Source organism: Salvelinus namaycush, chromosome 2 (assembly GCF_016432855.1).
Source record: "Salvelinus namaycush isolate Seneca chromosome 2, SaNama_1.0, whole genome shotgun sequence".
NCBI classification, from domain to species: Eukaryota; Metazoa; Chordata; class Actinopteri; order Salmoniformes; family Salmonidae; genus Salvelinus; species Salvelinus namaycush.
This window is the reverse complement of record NC_052308.1, coordinates 60,781,956-60,798,529: the sequence shown is the minus strand read 5'-3', so window position 1 is coordinate 60,798,529 and position 16,574 is coordinate 60,781,956. Positions and strand designations below refer to the sequence as shown.

At 44.3% G+C, this 16,574-nt stretch overlaps 1 protein-coding gene across 1 annotated transcript; it reads right to left on the bottom strand.

Annotated features, from left to right (window-relative positions):
- Positions 1-8,187: 8,187 nt before the first annotated feature.
- LOC120065294 (interferon regulatory factor 2-binding protein 2-B-like) lies at positions 8,188-11,102 on the bottom strand. Its single transcript, XM_039016180.1, has 2 exons — positions 9,727-11,102; positions 8,188-9,375 (listed from the first exon to the last, which is right to left on the bottom strand). Exons 1-2 carry the CDS (start codon positions 10,511-10,513, stop codon positions 8,636-8,638), a joined length of 1,527 nt encoding a protein of 508 aa, XP_038872108.1. The 5' UTR covers positions 10,514-11,102; the 3' UTR covers positions 8,188-8,635.
- Positions 11,103-16,574: the final 5,472 nt, after the last annotated feature.

The following is a 16,574-nucleotide window of genomic DNA, read 5'->3' as shown; positions in this document are numbered from 1 at the left end:
GACTGTGTTTGTGTGCGTGCATGTCCTACTACTCTGCATGCGTGTGTGTGTCCTCTTTGTGTCTATGTGTCTATATGTGTGTGTATGTCTGTCTGTGTGTCTAAGTAAGGAGTGGTAAATCAGGGCTAATTTGGAGGTGTGAGTAAACTGTAGAGTCAGGCATTCCGGGGCTATAGCTAGCTGCTGCACCAAAGACTGCACAGTGAGCTGCAGACGCCCTGATGCATGGCTGTTGAGAGAGAGAGTGGTGACACAATCAATGACACATCGATGTCCTGGAATGACGCCAGGATCACACTGCAGTCAGCAGCTGCTTCTGCTCAACTTCCTGTCATGTGCTCTCCTGGTTGAAGTTTCCCCTAGATGCAGGTCGAGGATCAGCTTCCACTCCCCAACCCTATCCTTAACCATTAGAGGGGGAAATACAACACTGACCCAAGATCAGCATGTACGTGGAAACTGCTCCAGGCGAAAAAGCCCCATGCCCCTTTGCTTTGCTTTTGTCTGGCTTACAGGGGACACTGAAGCTTCTAGCTTTTACCTTGTTGACACACTTTATCAGCTGATTCCAATCTGGCTGCAAATCCTGAGTAATGTCTATTGCACAACAAAAGGCCCTCCTGTCAGCCGGGGTTTGCTTTTTCTCCGCTTTCTTCTCCCTTTCTCTTGTTTAAATCTGTTTTAGCTGTCACCTTCATTTTTCCTCCCTCGTCTCTTGCTCTCTTTTATCTCTCTCTCTCTCTCGCTCCCTTCATCTCTGCTCTCACAACTTGCTCCAGTTTTGTGATTGGATGGCGCTCCAACATCTGAGAGAAAAACATTCTGAGGCGTGGAGGCAGTGTCGTTTTTCACGTGGGGGAGAAAAAAATGAGAATTTCACAGCCTCGATTCACTGCAATATCAGCGAGCGAGAGAGGGAGCAAAATAGAGTCTGAGAAAGAGAGAGAGAGGGGGAGAGAGGGAGAGGATTTTGAAATTATTTCATCCATCATGTGAATCGTGGCCAACAAAGGATCCTGGCACCCCTTGACATCACTGTCTAAAAATAGACGTCGCCGTGGCAGCGCTGCAGGACATTAATCATGCAGTAGAAGAAGAAACAGAGGTAGTGGAGGAATGAGCCCTCCCAGCTCCCGCTTCCATCTTAATTAGGTACCTCCAGCACCAGAGAAGAAGAGAGGAGAAAATAACAGAGGGGTTGGATGACAGGGGGATTTAAAAAGCAATTGACTAAGTTGGAAGCCACGTATTAAACGATCCAATCGTCAAGAGATGGACGCTTCTTGGCACTGATGGTGGCGCAAAATGGCTTCCTCTCACTTCTCGTGTTGGCGAGAGCTATGTGTTTAGAGTATCACGTTATCCCATTTGATAAGAGAAACAGGAAAGCTGTGATACCGTCTGGGGCTGATACGAAACTATCTTGATGACCCTCGAGACGAGGTCATGAAGAGATAGGTGGCCGTGCACTTTGCCCGACTCTGTTTCTCAACCAATCACTAAAAATGTGTTTACTGAACCCTACAATGTCACATTGCTTATACTATTACAAGATTGAAAACAGAGGACTTCTCATTCTGGTTGTTACAATTCAAGGTCCTCAAAGCACTTCTGTGATGTCCGTCTTTGTCCCCTGGAACCTAATAGGTGACACACTGCTGGAATCAGAGTAAGAATAACCACACCACTGACAGGAACTGCATGACTCCAATGAAAATAGCCCAATCTATAAATCCCTGTTTTCCATTATGTTTTAAAGTGGAGAGAAAAAAACAAGAGAAACTGTGTTCTTGTTTTCCAAACAGTGGTGACCTGATTTCGCCCAGCTAGTCTGGCAGTGGTGACCATTATCCCAGCGCTCTTATCAGCTGACTCTGGATCAGATGGACAGGGATGAGGGAATCTCTTCCACGCCATCCCGCCATGGATGGGATACATAGGTCATAGGTCATTTGGATTTGTTGTGTTGTCCGCCCCTCTTTCTGGCTAAACCACTTGTTACTATAGGTCTTACACAACAATGCTGGATTGTAGCCGGTGCATAATGCTGCTCCGACCATATGCCACCTACTCATTTGCAGTCACATTCCTTTGTCTGAGTACATCATGTAAGAACGGATGAATCACGTGGCATAAACAGTTGGACGATTGACAAAATGCGCTTCACTGAATACTGAACCACACACAGAATGGAACTGTCTCTACTCTCTAAGTACTGAGGAGATTAACTGAATGTGTGTGTGTGTGTGTGTGTGTGTGTGTGTGTGTGTGTGTGTGTGTGTGTGTGTGTGTGTGTGTGTGTGTGTGTGTGTGTGTGTGTGTGTGTGTGTGTGTGTGTGTGTGTGTGTGTGTGTGTGTGTGTGTGTGTGTGTGTGTTCTACAATGTACTGACATAAACAAATGAGAACAGACTTTGTCTCTGCAACGATCCATTCCACTCACACTCATCATCCCCAGTGTACATTGCCCGACGTTGAATGTCGGCATTTCATAGATAAGATTTGTATTCTTTTACTTTGCCGACTTGCATGGACAAAGGTTAATAGTTTGCAATAAAAATGATCCAGAAGAGAAATAAGTCCAATGGCCAGAGAGCTTTCTCTGCCCCTACAATAATGTGGAAGATTTAGACAACAGAAAAACCGAAATAGGCCCCCCCCCCCCCCCCCCCAAAAGAAATGTAATACTCACAAACTCACACACAACCAAAATCACTGGATCATTGGCTCAAACTGAAAAGAGGCGGGGTGGATTTCAAGGGCCTACTTTGGTTTCACAACAAAAGGTTGTGCAACGCTCGTCAAACGCCAACAAGGCTGTAACACATTTACCAAAGGAGGTTCGGGGGTGGAAGTGGGCTCTCCTTTCTTAAAGGGGACGAACCATCCGTGTGCCTTGCTGTGTAGGGATATTTAATTACAAAGCAGTCCATTTCACAGATCTGAGGGAGATAACACATGCCCCCCTATCAGGAGCAAAACCCATGTGGCGTCAAAGCCGCTCTGTATTTAACGCTTTTTCAAAGCCGAACACAACACAGAGGAACAGGAAGGATGTGAAATATCTACATTAAAGAGTGAGAATCTCAGAGATTACACCCCTTGGGGCTGGGGGGCTGGGGGGCTGGGATCTCCATTTCAACGTTGCCAGAGAGCAGAAGATGAAAACAATGCTCTTGGACGAGACTTCCCACTCCAAATCCGAGCACCCTCTTTCTTGAAGCAGTACAAGACAAGACGGCCCTCGTCGTCCCTTTTAGAAGACGCCTCATCAAAGTGGTTATTTGAAAAGCAGAACTTCAAGGCCAACATTCAAGCATCCACAAATTAGGAATTGATAGAAGTTGAGGAAAAAAACTTGGCTCTGAAATATGGGATAGAGAAAAGTTATATTTAAAACATAATACAGAAAATTGTCTGATGGGAAAATCGTCTCGCAATCTGATTAAATTGTCCTGCATAAAATATATTTCAATCGAAACTGTAAAAAGTGGTTTCAAATGCTTATTTAGGTTTTTGTTTAATTTATTTTGCGAGGCCAAATCTCACTTAAATTGGTAACATCAGATACGAGGCATCCAACTGTTGATAGTCACTTCAATAAAACATTTCCAATGGACAATAAAAGGCTGTTCCAGACCAGTCTGCTTCTCCGATATCATTGTCTTGACAACAAGTCAATGACATATGAGCTATAGCAGAATCAATCTGGTACTTGGACAAAAAACAACAACTTTGCCTTCAATAAAACAAGGTCTAGAACTGTAGAAGGCCAATTTTGTGTACTTGCTTCAATTTACCTTTCCTCCTAACCATTGTGAACACTCGCCCAGTAAGCAATTCAACATTTTCCTGCAGCAGTTAGGTCATAAACGCCCAATATGGGCCCCACTTAGCAGGTAGCTATTTCCTCCGCATGCAGATTGACGTGGCACATCCACATTGCCTGGTGTTTACTTTTCGCCAGAGAGCGGTAACTAGGCAGCGGGGCCCACTTTCACGATACACACAAGGTTCACTCTCTGTGTGTCGATCACTATATTTGGGCCGTCCATAAAACCTATTTTCCAGATAAAGGCTTTGGGAGAGTCAACAGAACACGCGTTCCTTCCTTGGTGTTGGCTGCTGGGTGATTAATGGCAGCAGAAGCTTGCCTGTTTTCTGTCTAATTATAGTGAGAGCAGCTGCTGGATTTGACCCTTCCTTCTTTCCCTCTCACCTCCCTCACTCCCCAGCGTTCCCCCACACACCTATCACAATCCCCCTTTTTTTTTTTCCTGGGACAGCAAAGGACCCTGGAATGTTAGCATGGGTATCCCCCCCCCCACCACCCCACCCACATCACTAGCTTGCTTCAAGCCAGCCGTATAACACACCCGGCAAAGCACAGTGGCCCCCACATGATTTCCAAAATCCCCAAGGCGAGATCTTTTAAATCGCTGTTGCGGCAGGCCAGGGCCCAGACCATTGTGCATGTGTAGCCACGACCGGCGGCCATTTGTCATGCGGGGCTGTTGGGTGACCTTTTGAACAGAGTTTGGATTTGGACAACCTCCAGATGAGACTATGCTATCCTAGTTAGCCTAGGCAGGTCGTTGGGACACAGCTATCACTTTTAAAATGCACACGGCAAACACAACCTTAAACAACCTCGGGGCCTTACAAACAAACATGGAAATGTTAGTGGCACTTGTTGCTAGCGATTCGTTGCGTAGCCACGAGGAGATGGTAGAAGCAGCACAGTAAGGCCGCTAAGGTTGAACTGAAAGAACGTTGGCCATCCGACGCGTCCGTCCTTTCAGACAAGCCCTGACATTTCAGGTCTAAAAATACAGGGGGGAATGTTTTAAGGGAATTTGTGGGAGAGTTATAAGCAGTAGAGGCTCATATAACCTCCAGAGACAAACATTGACATGGCAATGGTTAAAAATGAGTTACTATAAAAGTGTTCAAAGGGAGGATACAGTATGCTGCTCTATTTGGATTGCTCCAGATTAACTAGGCCTAATACTGTAGGCTACATGGACTGGCGAACACCCTCAAAGTTATTTAGAAATTGTTTTGTGGAATAGCTATGGCTTTTAGTTTGATATTACATTTGTGTCATTCAAAACCAAATCGCGGATGTAAAATACATGTCGTTATATTTCTCCAAAACAACCACCATTCCCTAGGTTTCATTCAATTGAATGTAGGCCATGTGCTTTTTATTGATGTTGTTATTTGATAACTCCCTCAGGATCTATGTTGAAAGCTGTGTGGTATAAATCAAAACGTTTAGGCTTCTGAGGCTATTTTAAGACGGAGGTAGGTAACATTCGTTCAACAAACCTGTATTGGAAAGTTCACTGTTGCAAATTCCACATGGCCGACCTTGTGCGCACACTCCTTGTGTGTTTATTGTCATACGGCCTTCCAACTTCATCTACTGTTTCCTTCACAGGAACCATCATGTATTTTGGAGTCAGGAAGAGTAGAGAAGGCTGATTGGGGGGGGGGCAGCTGAGCAAACAAAGGGAGCGAGAGAGGGGGGAAAAGCCTTAAATTCTTTCTGAGTGTGCCCCGTAATTTGAGCAAACCTATTACGGACGACTGGCTCCTTTTTCGCCCTCAGGGTGTTGAGTTTCGGTGACAGATGAAAAGGAATGAGCTGGCACGGCTGGAATTCGAAGCAGAGAGCTGAGCGCCAGCCAGCGTTGCAGATGAGCTGGCACCAACGTAACAGAAAGCCCGGGTCAGGTACGAACCGTCTGCTCCCCTCCCTCCCTCCCTAGACATCAAACGAATCAACATCGATCCGCACAAAATGGAACCTGACAAATCGGCTGCGGCCAAGTCTGTGTAGGTCTACTGTGAAATAGCTACAGTGCACATTGGGTGAATCACTGCATCAGTCATTTTATTACATGAGCCTAAAGTGCTCGCCACAACATTGGGGGGAAAGAGAGAACATACAAAATAAGTGCAAATATTTTTTTGCAATGTAGGCCTAGCCTACTCATTATCAGTGAGTGGTTTCCATTTACTGACCAATAAAATGTAATTCTACAAAAACAACAGTGGGCTAATGTTTGATTTATGTTGAATTTGCTAAGTCTCTTATACAACGTGTGCCATGTAGGGCTATATCTAGGCCTATTTCCTTCCAAAATAGAGCTTGCTAGCTTGTAGTCTATAAAACCTAGAAATGAGTTTACCTGTGGTTAATTCAGCCATCCCTATGGGGAAAGAATATGGTTTTGGGATAAACGCAGAAAATAAAGGTCTGAGGTTATCGCAGGCTTCAAATATCTTATACGTTTTGTTCTATGAGATAATATCAGTGATTTAACTTGACCTTTATGAAAAGAATGTATAACATAAATGCTTCAAAATTCACAAAAAGGGACATTAACTGATGAAGATTATCTCATAGAACAAAAAGTATAAAAATCTCCTAAACCTGTGTTTACAACAGACCTTATTTTTGGAGTTTATCCAAAAACCCTACAAAAACTCCATTCATTTTCCTATTGAATGTGTCCAACAAACCATGGCGGAGCTAGTGCCTATAAAAGGACGGCATTACCATTGCTCTCTATACCAACCTTGGACCGTGTTGTCGTCAAACTGGGTCAGTAAAGGGTTAAATCTGGATTTGGCCGCTCCCCTGAATGGTGGGTGAATGCGAGGCGAGGCCGCAGAAAAACACAAGCCTTCCATTCATCTCGTCACCGTGTGATCAACCTTGAACAGTGGAAGGCGTGTTATTGCACCGGAGGTCCCGAGCAGGCAGCAGCAGAGACGAGAGGGGGACAGGGGGGGACGGGACGGTGACTCAGGAATTCCACTGAGGCGTGCACATGACCAAGCACCTCTTTTATGCCCTCTTTTGTGGAGGATGATATTCTTGAGGACTACAATGCAGCCATTGACTCAATGGGGTTCTGATGGCGAACCATGTAAAACGCCCATGTGTGTTTTGTTCATGTGTGCACTGTAGCCTATAGAGGGGATGATTATATATTCATTTTCAGATAGTTGCCAATAAACAATTGATCCAGAGGGGAAATGAACAAAAATCATCATCTACAAAATAATGCATTGTTTGTTGTTTATGCTGTTGGGTTACTAGGGAGATATCTAGGTTATCACCGAATGAAATATGTATGCAGTCAACATTGGCTGTGGCTTGCAGATGAATAAGAGATTATCTCCAAAGCTGGTTAACCCGTTTCGAATGGAAGAATCCCTCTCACACACAGTGCACACTACATGTTTGCTTCTACAGTAGCCTCAACGAATGTAGTCAAACTATTACTCTGGATCACATGCATACTTCTTGACAAGCATGCAGCGTTGAGTTGTGGGAAAAAGCCAATACCTCCAATCAAAGCTCACATGTACTGAGCTCACAAGTAGTCACATGACGTAATCATTTGTGACTTCACATCCTTACTATGTTTTGTTTTGTATTAGGGCGTGGATGCAATGTGTCAAAGGCAATGGCCCTGGGGGCGAAGTGACAAGAGAATAGATCTGAAAGAGATTTAACTGAATATTGTGTAGATCTTATTGATCAACATGACTTCCGTACATTCTAGCTCCATCGCTAGCCTAACTACCTATGAACATGAAACGAAACAACTCCCTCCATTTAGGCTGACTTAACCAGAGATAATGCACGGCTGTTTCAATTGTGCAGAATCACTCGAAAATTAACATCCCCAATAAACAGTGGTGTGGAATTAGCTTAGTGAACTGATTAAATTAACATTTAAGTCCTTTTGGGTTAACTGTACCTGTACTTCTAGTATGACATACTAAGAATACTTTTGTTTTTACCAGCATAGGAGACACGCGGTAGATTTAACTAACTTAGTGGTCATTAAAATGTACAATAGCCTCATAACTGCTGTAAGCAAAGTAAATCACAAGTATTAAAACTATGAGGAATTTTTTATGCTGGCATATATTCAACTGTATGTTTACTGCTGTATAGAAAATCTCCTCACTTCTTTTCCTCCCTCCCTACTCCCTCGCTTTGCTCTCCCCCCCCCCCCCCCCCCAATCCTCCCTGGGTCCCATTTTGTTCTTGTCAAAGGTATTGCATCACTGCCCATGAGTGATTCATAATCGGGACATGACTCTCTCTCCCTATGGCTTCACTCATTACTAATTGCAGGGAAATAAGCAAACCAGACACTAGTTATTATTACAAGGTCAGAAATTGTATTTGGCAAGTTTTTTTTAAACAAGTGCATACAAGTACAGCTAGAAGCAATTCAGTTTGCCAAGTGCTCGTAGAGTCATATTAGTTAGTCACATTCTATGTTTAACAGGGACTGCCACCAGAACTAAAAGTACATCGAAAAAAAGGGGGAGGAGGAAAGTAGTCTGTTATGATGAGTACATACCTTTATCTTCAAAAAATATATAGAAACACAATGTATTGAAAAACAAAAACAAAATAATCAAAAAAAAATTATACAGCCATGTTTACGAAGCATACAACTTCCCTTGTGTCCAATATGTACACGTCCATCAGTTTCTTTTGGATGGTATGCATGGTACGAGGATTTATATTCAGTTGTAATGGTGTACATGTTGGTTTTTGTTTGTTGTTGTGGTAGTTTAAAAAAAAAACGCTGGTAAAATCAAGGGTCTCTCTCCTTTTTTACTTTCACGTCCCCTGCCAAGATGGTGGCTATTTCGCCCTGCATGAAGGCCCATGGTACGTTGGAGCCCACCAGTGGGCATTTCTCCCCGCTGGGGCAGTACACCTCTCCCGTGGCCCCCTGCTGTTTGATACTCTCCCGGGAGCAGGGGAAGCAGAACTTGTGCGAGGGCACTGACGGGCACTGGACAAAGTGTGTGTCCTCCAGTCTCTCGTGGCACAGGGTGCAGCACAGTGGCACGCTGCCCGGCACCGACGAGTCTGGAATGCTCTGCGGCGGTGCCCCGTGAGGGTCCATGCCCTGCGAGTGGGCCGTGGCCACCACCTCCCTCTGGGTCAGCCGCCGCTGGCCTGCAGAGGACGGGGACAGTGGGCTCCCGCTGTTGCGCCGGCCCGCTGCCGTGGTGGAGTGCACCTGGTTGGCGTCCTTGGGCGAGCCAGTGTTGCCGGCATTGTCAGCGGCGAGGATGAGTGCTGCCATGGGCGACTGGCCGTTCTGTGCCGTGGCCGCCTCCGGTGGGGTGGTGCGACTGTGGGGGGAGATGGTGGAGGGTGGAGCGGCAGAGAAGCCTGGCAGGGATGCCGGCGGCATCTTGAGGACCTCTGAGGGCGACGGCAACCAAGGCTGGCCCTCGCCGCCATTCATCTTGGGGGCGGAGCCCTCGCCGTCGGGCTCGGGGGAGGCTTTCCTCTTCATGCTCCGCGGGTGCTTCCCTCGGTCTGTTGGAGAAGAAGGAGGGGTGGGGGGTAGAGAGAGGAGTTAAGGGTTAACAAACATTCCAACCACCACAGCAGCAGCAAATGTGCATGCACTGTAAATTAAATGAAACATTTCTCTCAAAGTTTTATGTTATTTCATATGTAAAACAAAACGTGCAGAGGAAAAACAAGTTGTCTAGTCGGTAGCCTGCTGGGGATCTTACTAGAGGAAATGTAAACATGCATAAACAACCATTCAACAGAAAACCCACGTCAACACAGTGGCAAAGTAGCTGACTAAGAACACTGCCAGTTCCTGTTTTAGTCTTCCAAATGAACGCATTCCTGTGTGAAAAAAAAATACAATCCTACCTGGTTTTGAAGAAGTTGCACTTGTCTCATATCCCATGACGCGCTGCATCGCCGCATGGTCTTTCTTGAACCTGCTGTCGAATGTGTGGAGAGCCATCAAATCCCTCACTGTTTTGCCCTTGCCCATCCACTCCTCTGCCCGCTTGTGGCTCTCAGACATGTCCGACATGCTATCCGGTCTATGCTTGTCTTTCATATCCTCCCCGCGCTTGCCGTGGTCGCCTTGACCAGGAACATTCAACGCGCCCGGCATACCCATTTGAGCGGGCCGACCATTGAGTGTGTGTACTGGACCCATGTTTCCGTTTACTAAAGGCACCAGATTGGGAGGAACCGTGCTAGTCCTGCGAGGGTTGGGGCTCTGGCGGTTCAGCTCCGGTGGGTCGTCAGGTTTTGGAAATCCATTTGGCACAGGGATGCCGTTAACTTGCCTCCCCGGTTGGTACTCCGGTCCCAACCTTGGCGGTCGGTCAGAGAGGGGATAGCGATCCAGAGGCTGAGGCGGACGCGAGCCGGGGTCTCCAGCCGAATGGTTGTGGGACTGAATTTCCTTCCCTGAGTGCTGAGGTTTGCCTGGCCCCGGAGATCTCCCGTCCTGGAATCCATGAGCCCTCTTCAGCTGTCGGGCAGTCTCAATTACAAACTCAATCCGGTCGGCTCCCTCGTAGTTGACACATCCCCTGCAAACGGGTTCGGTAAAATCCCAGATCATCGCCCATGGCATGCGGGGCAAGTCACACAAATAACATGACTGCCTCCTCGAAGCAGCTACAGCCGCGGACGACATAGTTTTCGTGAAAAGTGGATACCAAATTCTCCAAATCTCCCTGGGATTCGTTTTATTCTGTAGAAAAAAAGGAATCGCGAATAATTTTGTATTTTCCCTCTAGCCAAGCAGCCTTAAAACAGCCAAGTTACACTGAGAAGTTCATTGCAGTTGTGTACTTTACTACGGCGCGCCTCTATCTATCTCGCACTACAACTCACAGCTCGAACTCAATGTAGGGCGGTGACGTCACCGACGACACAACACTAGTGCCTCCAGCAGCTCCAATTCTATTTACTTGATTCTTCGACAGCCCCTCCAGCGCATGCTCACCCTTTTTTTTTTCTCTATCCGTAGGCCCTACCACTTGTGCAAGGAGTTAAACTGCCAGCAAGCCCTAAAGAGAAACTGGTTAGATGCAGTTGAGCCCTGCTGCTAAAAGTAGTTATTTAACGTCAACGTAAATTGTATCAGATGTTGATGATAGGCTTCTGATTACTGAGAATCAACATCCAAAGATTTCAAAGCAACAATTATTGCGGCTCCTAAATTGTCTCACGAATATATAATGCCTTTGCATGCAACTCAACAAGTGGCGTCACCTATCTTGCGCCTTTAGTTAGCCTATGCATGCTCTCCGGGGCTGGCACTAGAGCCCTATTTAGTAAATCCTCATTCCAGTCACACTGCCAGCACAACGTCACGAGACAGATAGCTTTCACCCAACCATACAATTCGACGCTGTGTTACTATGGCAGATTTTACCCCCCTTCCTTCGTCCTTTTAAAATGGGATAGCCTCTTTCCAATCCATAGTTTACGAGTTCAGCTTTGCACTCTCGACTTGTTTAGACATACAAATAGATTATAATAGTTGCATGATGAAAACTAACGTCGAAATGTTTATCATTTTAGAAATATCCGTGATTAACTGTGTTTGGGCTACTTTGTCAATCGCTTGCTACACACGCCCCTTATTCTAAGCAACAATGTATCACATAACGAGGTAATTGATACCTTGTTGCAGTCATACTATGACGTGGCGATTCGACATTTGAGAATATAGCGCCTAACCACCGTGTGATAGCGATGTTCTTCATTTCCTCATCGTCCAAATATTTGATGAAGTTCAGCATGACTAACTCACACCAATCAACGCCTCGTGATTCAGTAAACTCGACAACTCACAGCCTGTCTGACTGGCGAACACGGAAACCCCCAGATCAAAGTCACAAACCGAGACATCGTTTGCACTTTTTTCAATTACAGCTCCTTCAATTCTTAAGTCTAGAGGCTATTCGTGTGGATAGTTCATTTACTTTGATAATAATTCCACATAGCCTAAATGTCACTCCGGTCTGGTCTTGTTAGACTGCGAGGAAGGTCAACAAAATAGCCTTAGGCCTACTCAAAAACGTGTTGCTATTGCATGAACTGTGTTTGTAGCCTATATAGCTCACTGTAAGATTTGGCAAAAAACGATGTCTTTATTGCCAACCGACCGAGGAGTTTTCCGTAATGTACTTTCTCTCTTTGTTAGGGTTAGCCACAAAATTGTAGAGTGTGAGGCAATACCGCATATGAGACCTGCGGATACAAAGCAGTTTTTTGTTTTCAAGCATGTAGCCTACTTTATGATGACGTTCCAAACAGGAAGTGGTTTTTAGTCACGTACTCGCTTCTTAACTCGCCCATCCGTGGAAAAACAAACTACCCATCCTGGCTCGCTGCCAAAGATCACAGACATGCGGGGTAGGACGAGCGAGTCACAGCAAGCTAAAGCCAAATACCAAAGGAAATGGTTTCTGAAAGAAAGCATGCCCTTTGTTAAATAGACAGTCGACTAAATGTGATGAATAGTTTCATTTTTGCCTACACCTATTTGTTTCTAATAGGCTAGACATGGAAAATGGCAGCTATTCATTGTATAGTGGGCTCCTGAGTGGTGCAGCGGTCTAAGCTACCTCGACTTTTTCAATCCAAAATGATTAACTGGAATTAATCAATAAACACAAAAGCTGACAGAGACTGTGAGTACATTTTAATTAGGCCTACAGTTGCATATGACAGAACTACATGATGCATACCTGCATAAAGTAAGCTCAGCCCTGTGAGTTTTATTGTCCAATCATGTTACTTTCTCTGTGTATAGGAAACCCCACTGTGCAACTGACTAAATATACCCTTTCCCTTCCCTTGAAAATATAATTAATATGAACAAGGCCAGACATTTTTCCCAGGATAAAAAACTAAAACATGTCACCTGATTAGAAAAACTCTGGTCCCATCATAGCCCATATTAAATAATTTTACAACAGATTAATCATACCATATAAGGTCCAGAATTTTAGCTGGTTAGGTGGGTTACCAGATCAGGAAAAACTACAGACCCCAGAATTTTGGGGACTCCGGGACCTGTGCTGCCACCTCTACTCTGTAATACTACTAGCCACTTAGCAATTTTATGAAGTTGGCTTTAGCTATCCCAGTGGTGGAAAAAGTACCCAATTGTCATACTTGAGTAAAAGTAAAGATACTTTAATAGAAAATGACTCAAGTAAAAGTGGAAGTCATCCAGTAAAATATTACTTGGGTAAAAGTTTAAAAGTATTTGTTTTTAAATATACTTAAGTATCAAAAGTAAATGTTATTGCTAAAATATACTTAAGTATCAAAAGTAAAAGTATAAATCATTTCAAATTCCTTATATAAAGCAAATGAGACGGCACCAATTTCTTGTTTTTAAAATGTATGGAAAGCCAGGGGCACACTCCAACACTCAGACATAATTTACAAATGAAGTAGATCAGAGGCAGTAGAGATGACCAGGGATGTTCTCTTGATAAGTGTGTGAATTGGACCATTTTAAGCATTCAAAATGTAATGTGTTCTTTTGAATGTCAGGGAATATGAATGGAGTAAAAGAGTAAAAAGTACATTATTTTATTCAGGAATGTAGTGAAGTAGAAGTAAAAGTTGTCAAAAATATAAATAGTAAAGTACAGATACCGCCAAAAACGACTTAAGTATTACTTTAAAGTATTTTTACTTAAGTACTTTACACCACTGAGCTATCCCAACTAGGTTCCCAATCCCCAGGCTATCAATCAATTTAACAGTAGCTATCTTGTCTAACTGTCTTAGCTGGCATAACTGCTTGCATGTTTGTTAAGCAAGCAATAACTAAATGTTGAATAATACTCACATTCCTTAAAATGTTTTACCCAGATTTTAGCAGAGATGCAGAGACGAATATTTAGTTTCTTTAAAAAAGAAGGATACTAACAGCTCAAGAGGTATGCTTCGATATGCAGAAAAATAGACACATTTGGACATCAAATTAAGCATAATGATTATGGCTATAGATTGCAGGGGAAAGCTGTTTCAGGTGTTTGAAAAATGCTAAATTATCAAATTTACGGATAGCCCTTCTCCGGACCATACCCTAGCCATCCTCATGTACTTTATGCCATCTCAGATTTTTGGGGTGCATGATGCCCCTGAATGTAAACAAACTAGTTGTGGAATGATGACCGGCCAACAGGAGAGCAGTGAACCACTGACAATGACTCAGCATTAACAGTAGCAACACAGTCATCTCTTACTCAATGGTTTGTATGACTGTATCACGTCAGTGTGGATCTGCATCGACCAGACAGCTGACTTGATGTAGCCGTGGCCCATCTTGTCTCGTCCTTCTCTCTTGGCTGCAACACTGTGACATGCCCTGTCTCGCTCGCCCAGTCAGCTGTGTGGAGAGAGAGAGAAAGAGAGAGAGAGACACGAGGGGGACACGTAGGCTACTGTAGGTGCACCAGTGAACAATGTGTCCTATTTCTCTGCAGCCTGAGGCAGAAGAGGCAAATGAGCACTGAGCAGTAATAGCAGTGTGGGCTATTTGCATCCAGGACAATGTGCCCATGTGAACGGTGTATAAGCAAATCCCAAGCGATGGCTGGGAGAGATACTGTAGTTATTAAAATAGAAAGGAAAAGTTTTGACCCAAAATAAGAATGTACTTGGAGGTCAGATAGGTTGGATGTGGTGAAGTTTGCATTGTGATTTGTACGTTTGAGTATGTATTTAATAATGGAGCACACACACACACAATGCGAGTGTGCACATGCGCACGTGTGTGTGTGTGTGTGTGTATCTAGACTCTAACAAAATACATACTCAAGCTAACACAATATTGTGTTTCGTCATCATGGCTGCCATTCAGCTTAGACATTTCCCCACTACCATGCCAAGACATCTACAGAGCAGCAAGGTAACCCACGTTTCAATTAAGACTCTTTAGTAAGCTGGTTAATTAGAGTTGGAACATCTCTTACGCTGGTGTCCTTGTCTTGAGCTGGGCCGGCGTGAAGAAAAAACAATCCCCCTTATGCGGTGCGATTACAGTTTACACACACATACACAAAGTCAATCACAGACACAAACACAACGTAACAGACGCATGCACACACACACACACATGCATAACAATCCACTTGAGCATCAATTGTGGCTTGTCACGAAGGTTGGAAGACCTTAAGACCTGCTGATCTGCTGATGGGATGGGGAGGGAGGGAGGGATGAAGGAGGGGGGTCAGGGCACTCTGGTGGCTTATGTGGCACGCTGGTATCGCTCAGCGTCCCCAGGTGCTCCGACTTGGTGGCAGCTTGAACAGCGGCTCACACACAAACACAGATGACTACATGTCACGCAATCAGAGGTTGCCACAGTGTCTTGACATGAGCCTGCTATTGTTACTTTTAATCTTTCTTCTTAATGGTTCGAGGAAGAGAGTGGCAAGAGTGGTTAAAGAGAAATTAGGGTAACTTAAAGCTACCCTTATAATATTTGATTATTAACTAATATCTTACCTTATGTATTTTTTATGTGTTGTTTTTGGCAACATCTCAGGATCATTATGACGTATGATACTAAGACATTATTCATCGGTTGCACATCCGTCACTTGCATCGTTGCCATTCTTATCAACGTTTTACAGATGCCGCAGCATATTAATGTCTGACTAATGGTTAGTGATGTCTTTCTGAATGGGGGCTAATGACTGTTTCGTCAATGTTACACTATAGTGGCTTGGAAATACGATGACATTGCCAAAGTAGACAAATAATTAGTAGAAAACAACTTTGCCATCATTATGATGTCGTCAAGTTGACTTGTTCGTTAGAAATAGATAGCAATGCTAACATTAGCTGGCTAAAATGTCGGTGCTCTCCTCTGTCTCAGTAAGCCAAAGTTATACGGTATCTAAAGTAAATCTGCCAACGTCACAATGACGACAAAAGCTTGTCCTACGAAGTCTTTGCCTCCTTTTGAAATGTCATGGGGTTTCCAAGCCACAGTGTTGTACTTTAGATGAAATCTTCATCAGCATTCAATGAGACTGCATTGAGTAGAATACTCAGCTGGGCATCAATCCTAAAACTAACGTTCAAATCAATATTGTGATGAAACGTGCAACACATGAATAAGAGTGTCATATGACAAGTCCTACCGTGCATTATAACCACGTTATAAATGCATTATACCTGTTGGCTTAAAGTCAAGTGTCAGTTCTTTCAAGTCAGCCATTCCTTGCCTGCATAACTCTCGGGCCCTTGAAAAGTTTCCCAGTTGGTTGGAGTTAGTCAGATGTGATATTTGCAGACATGGCCTCATGGCGAGGAAGAGGGTCAAGGAGTCAGTTTATTCAGCTTAGCCGTTTCACATGGGAGGAAGTCTGCTCGATGGGAAAGAAACCCAGGAAAAGCAGACTGGAGAAGGTGACATTGAGGTCACACTGTAGCACTGTGTCCAGCTTTTTTCAGATGGACTCCTGGCCATTCGCAAAAGTATCCAATGATGGCAAAAACAAATAAAGACGATAACTGAACCACATGACTCCATGCATTTGCTTGCCAAAGTTAGGGAGGGAGGATATGTTTGATTAAAAAAATAATGAATCTTATCAATTTGCCCTTGACCAGGAATGTTTACGGTTCGGCAAACCCCCCTTATGACTCAGTCAATGGACTTTTGTTCCTCTGTAATCTGTCAGTAGACAGACTCAGTAACTAGGTGGTTGTAT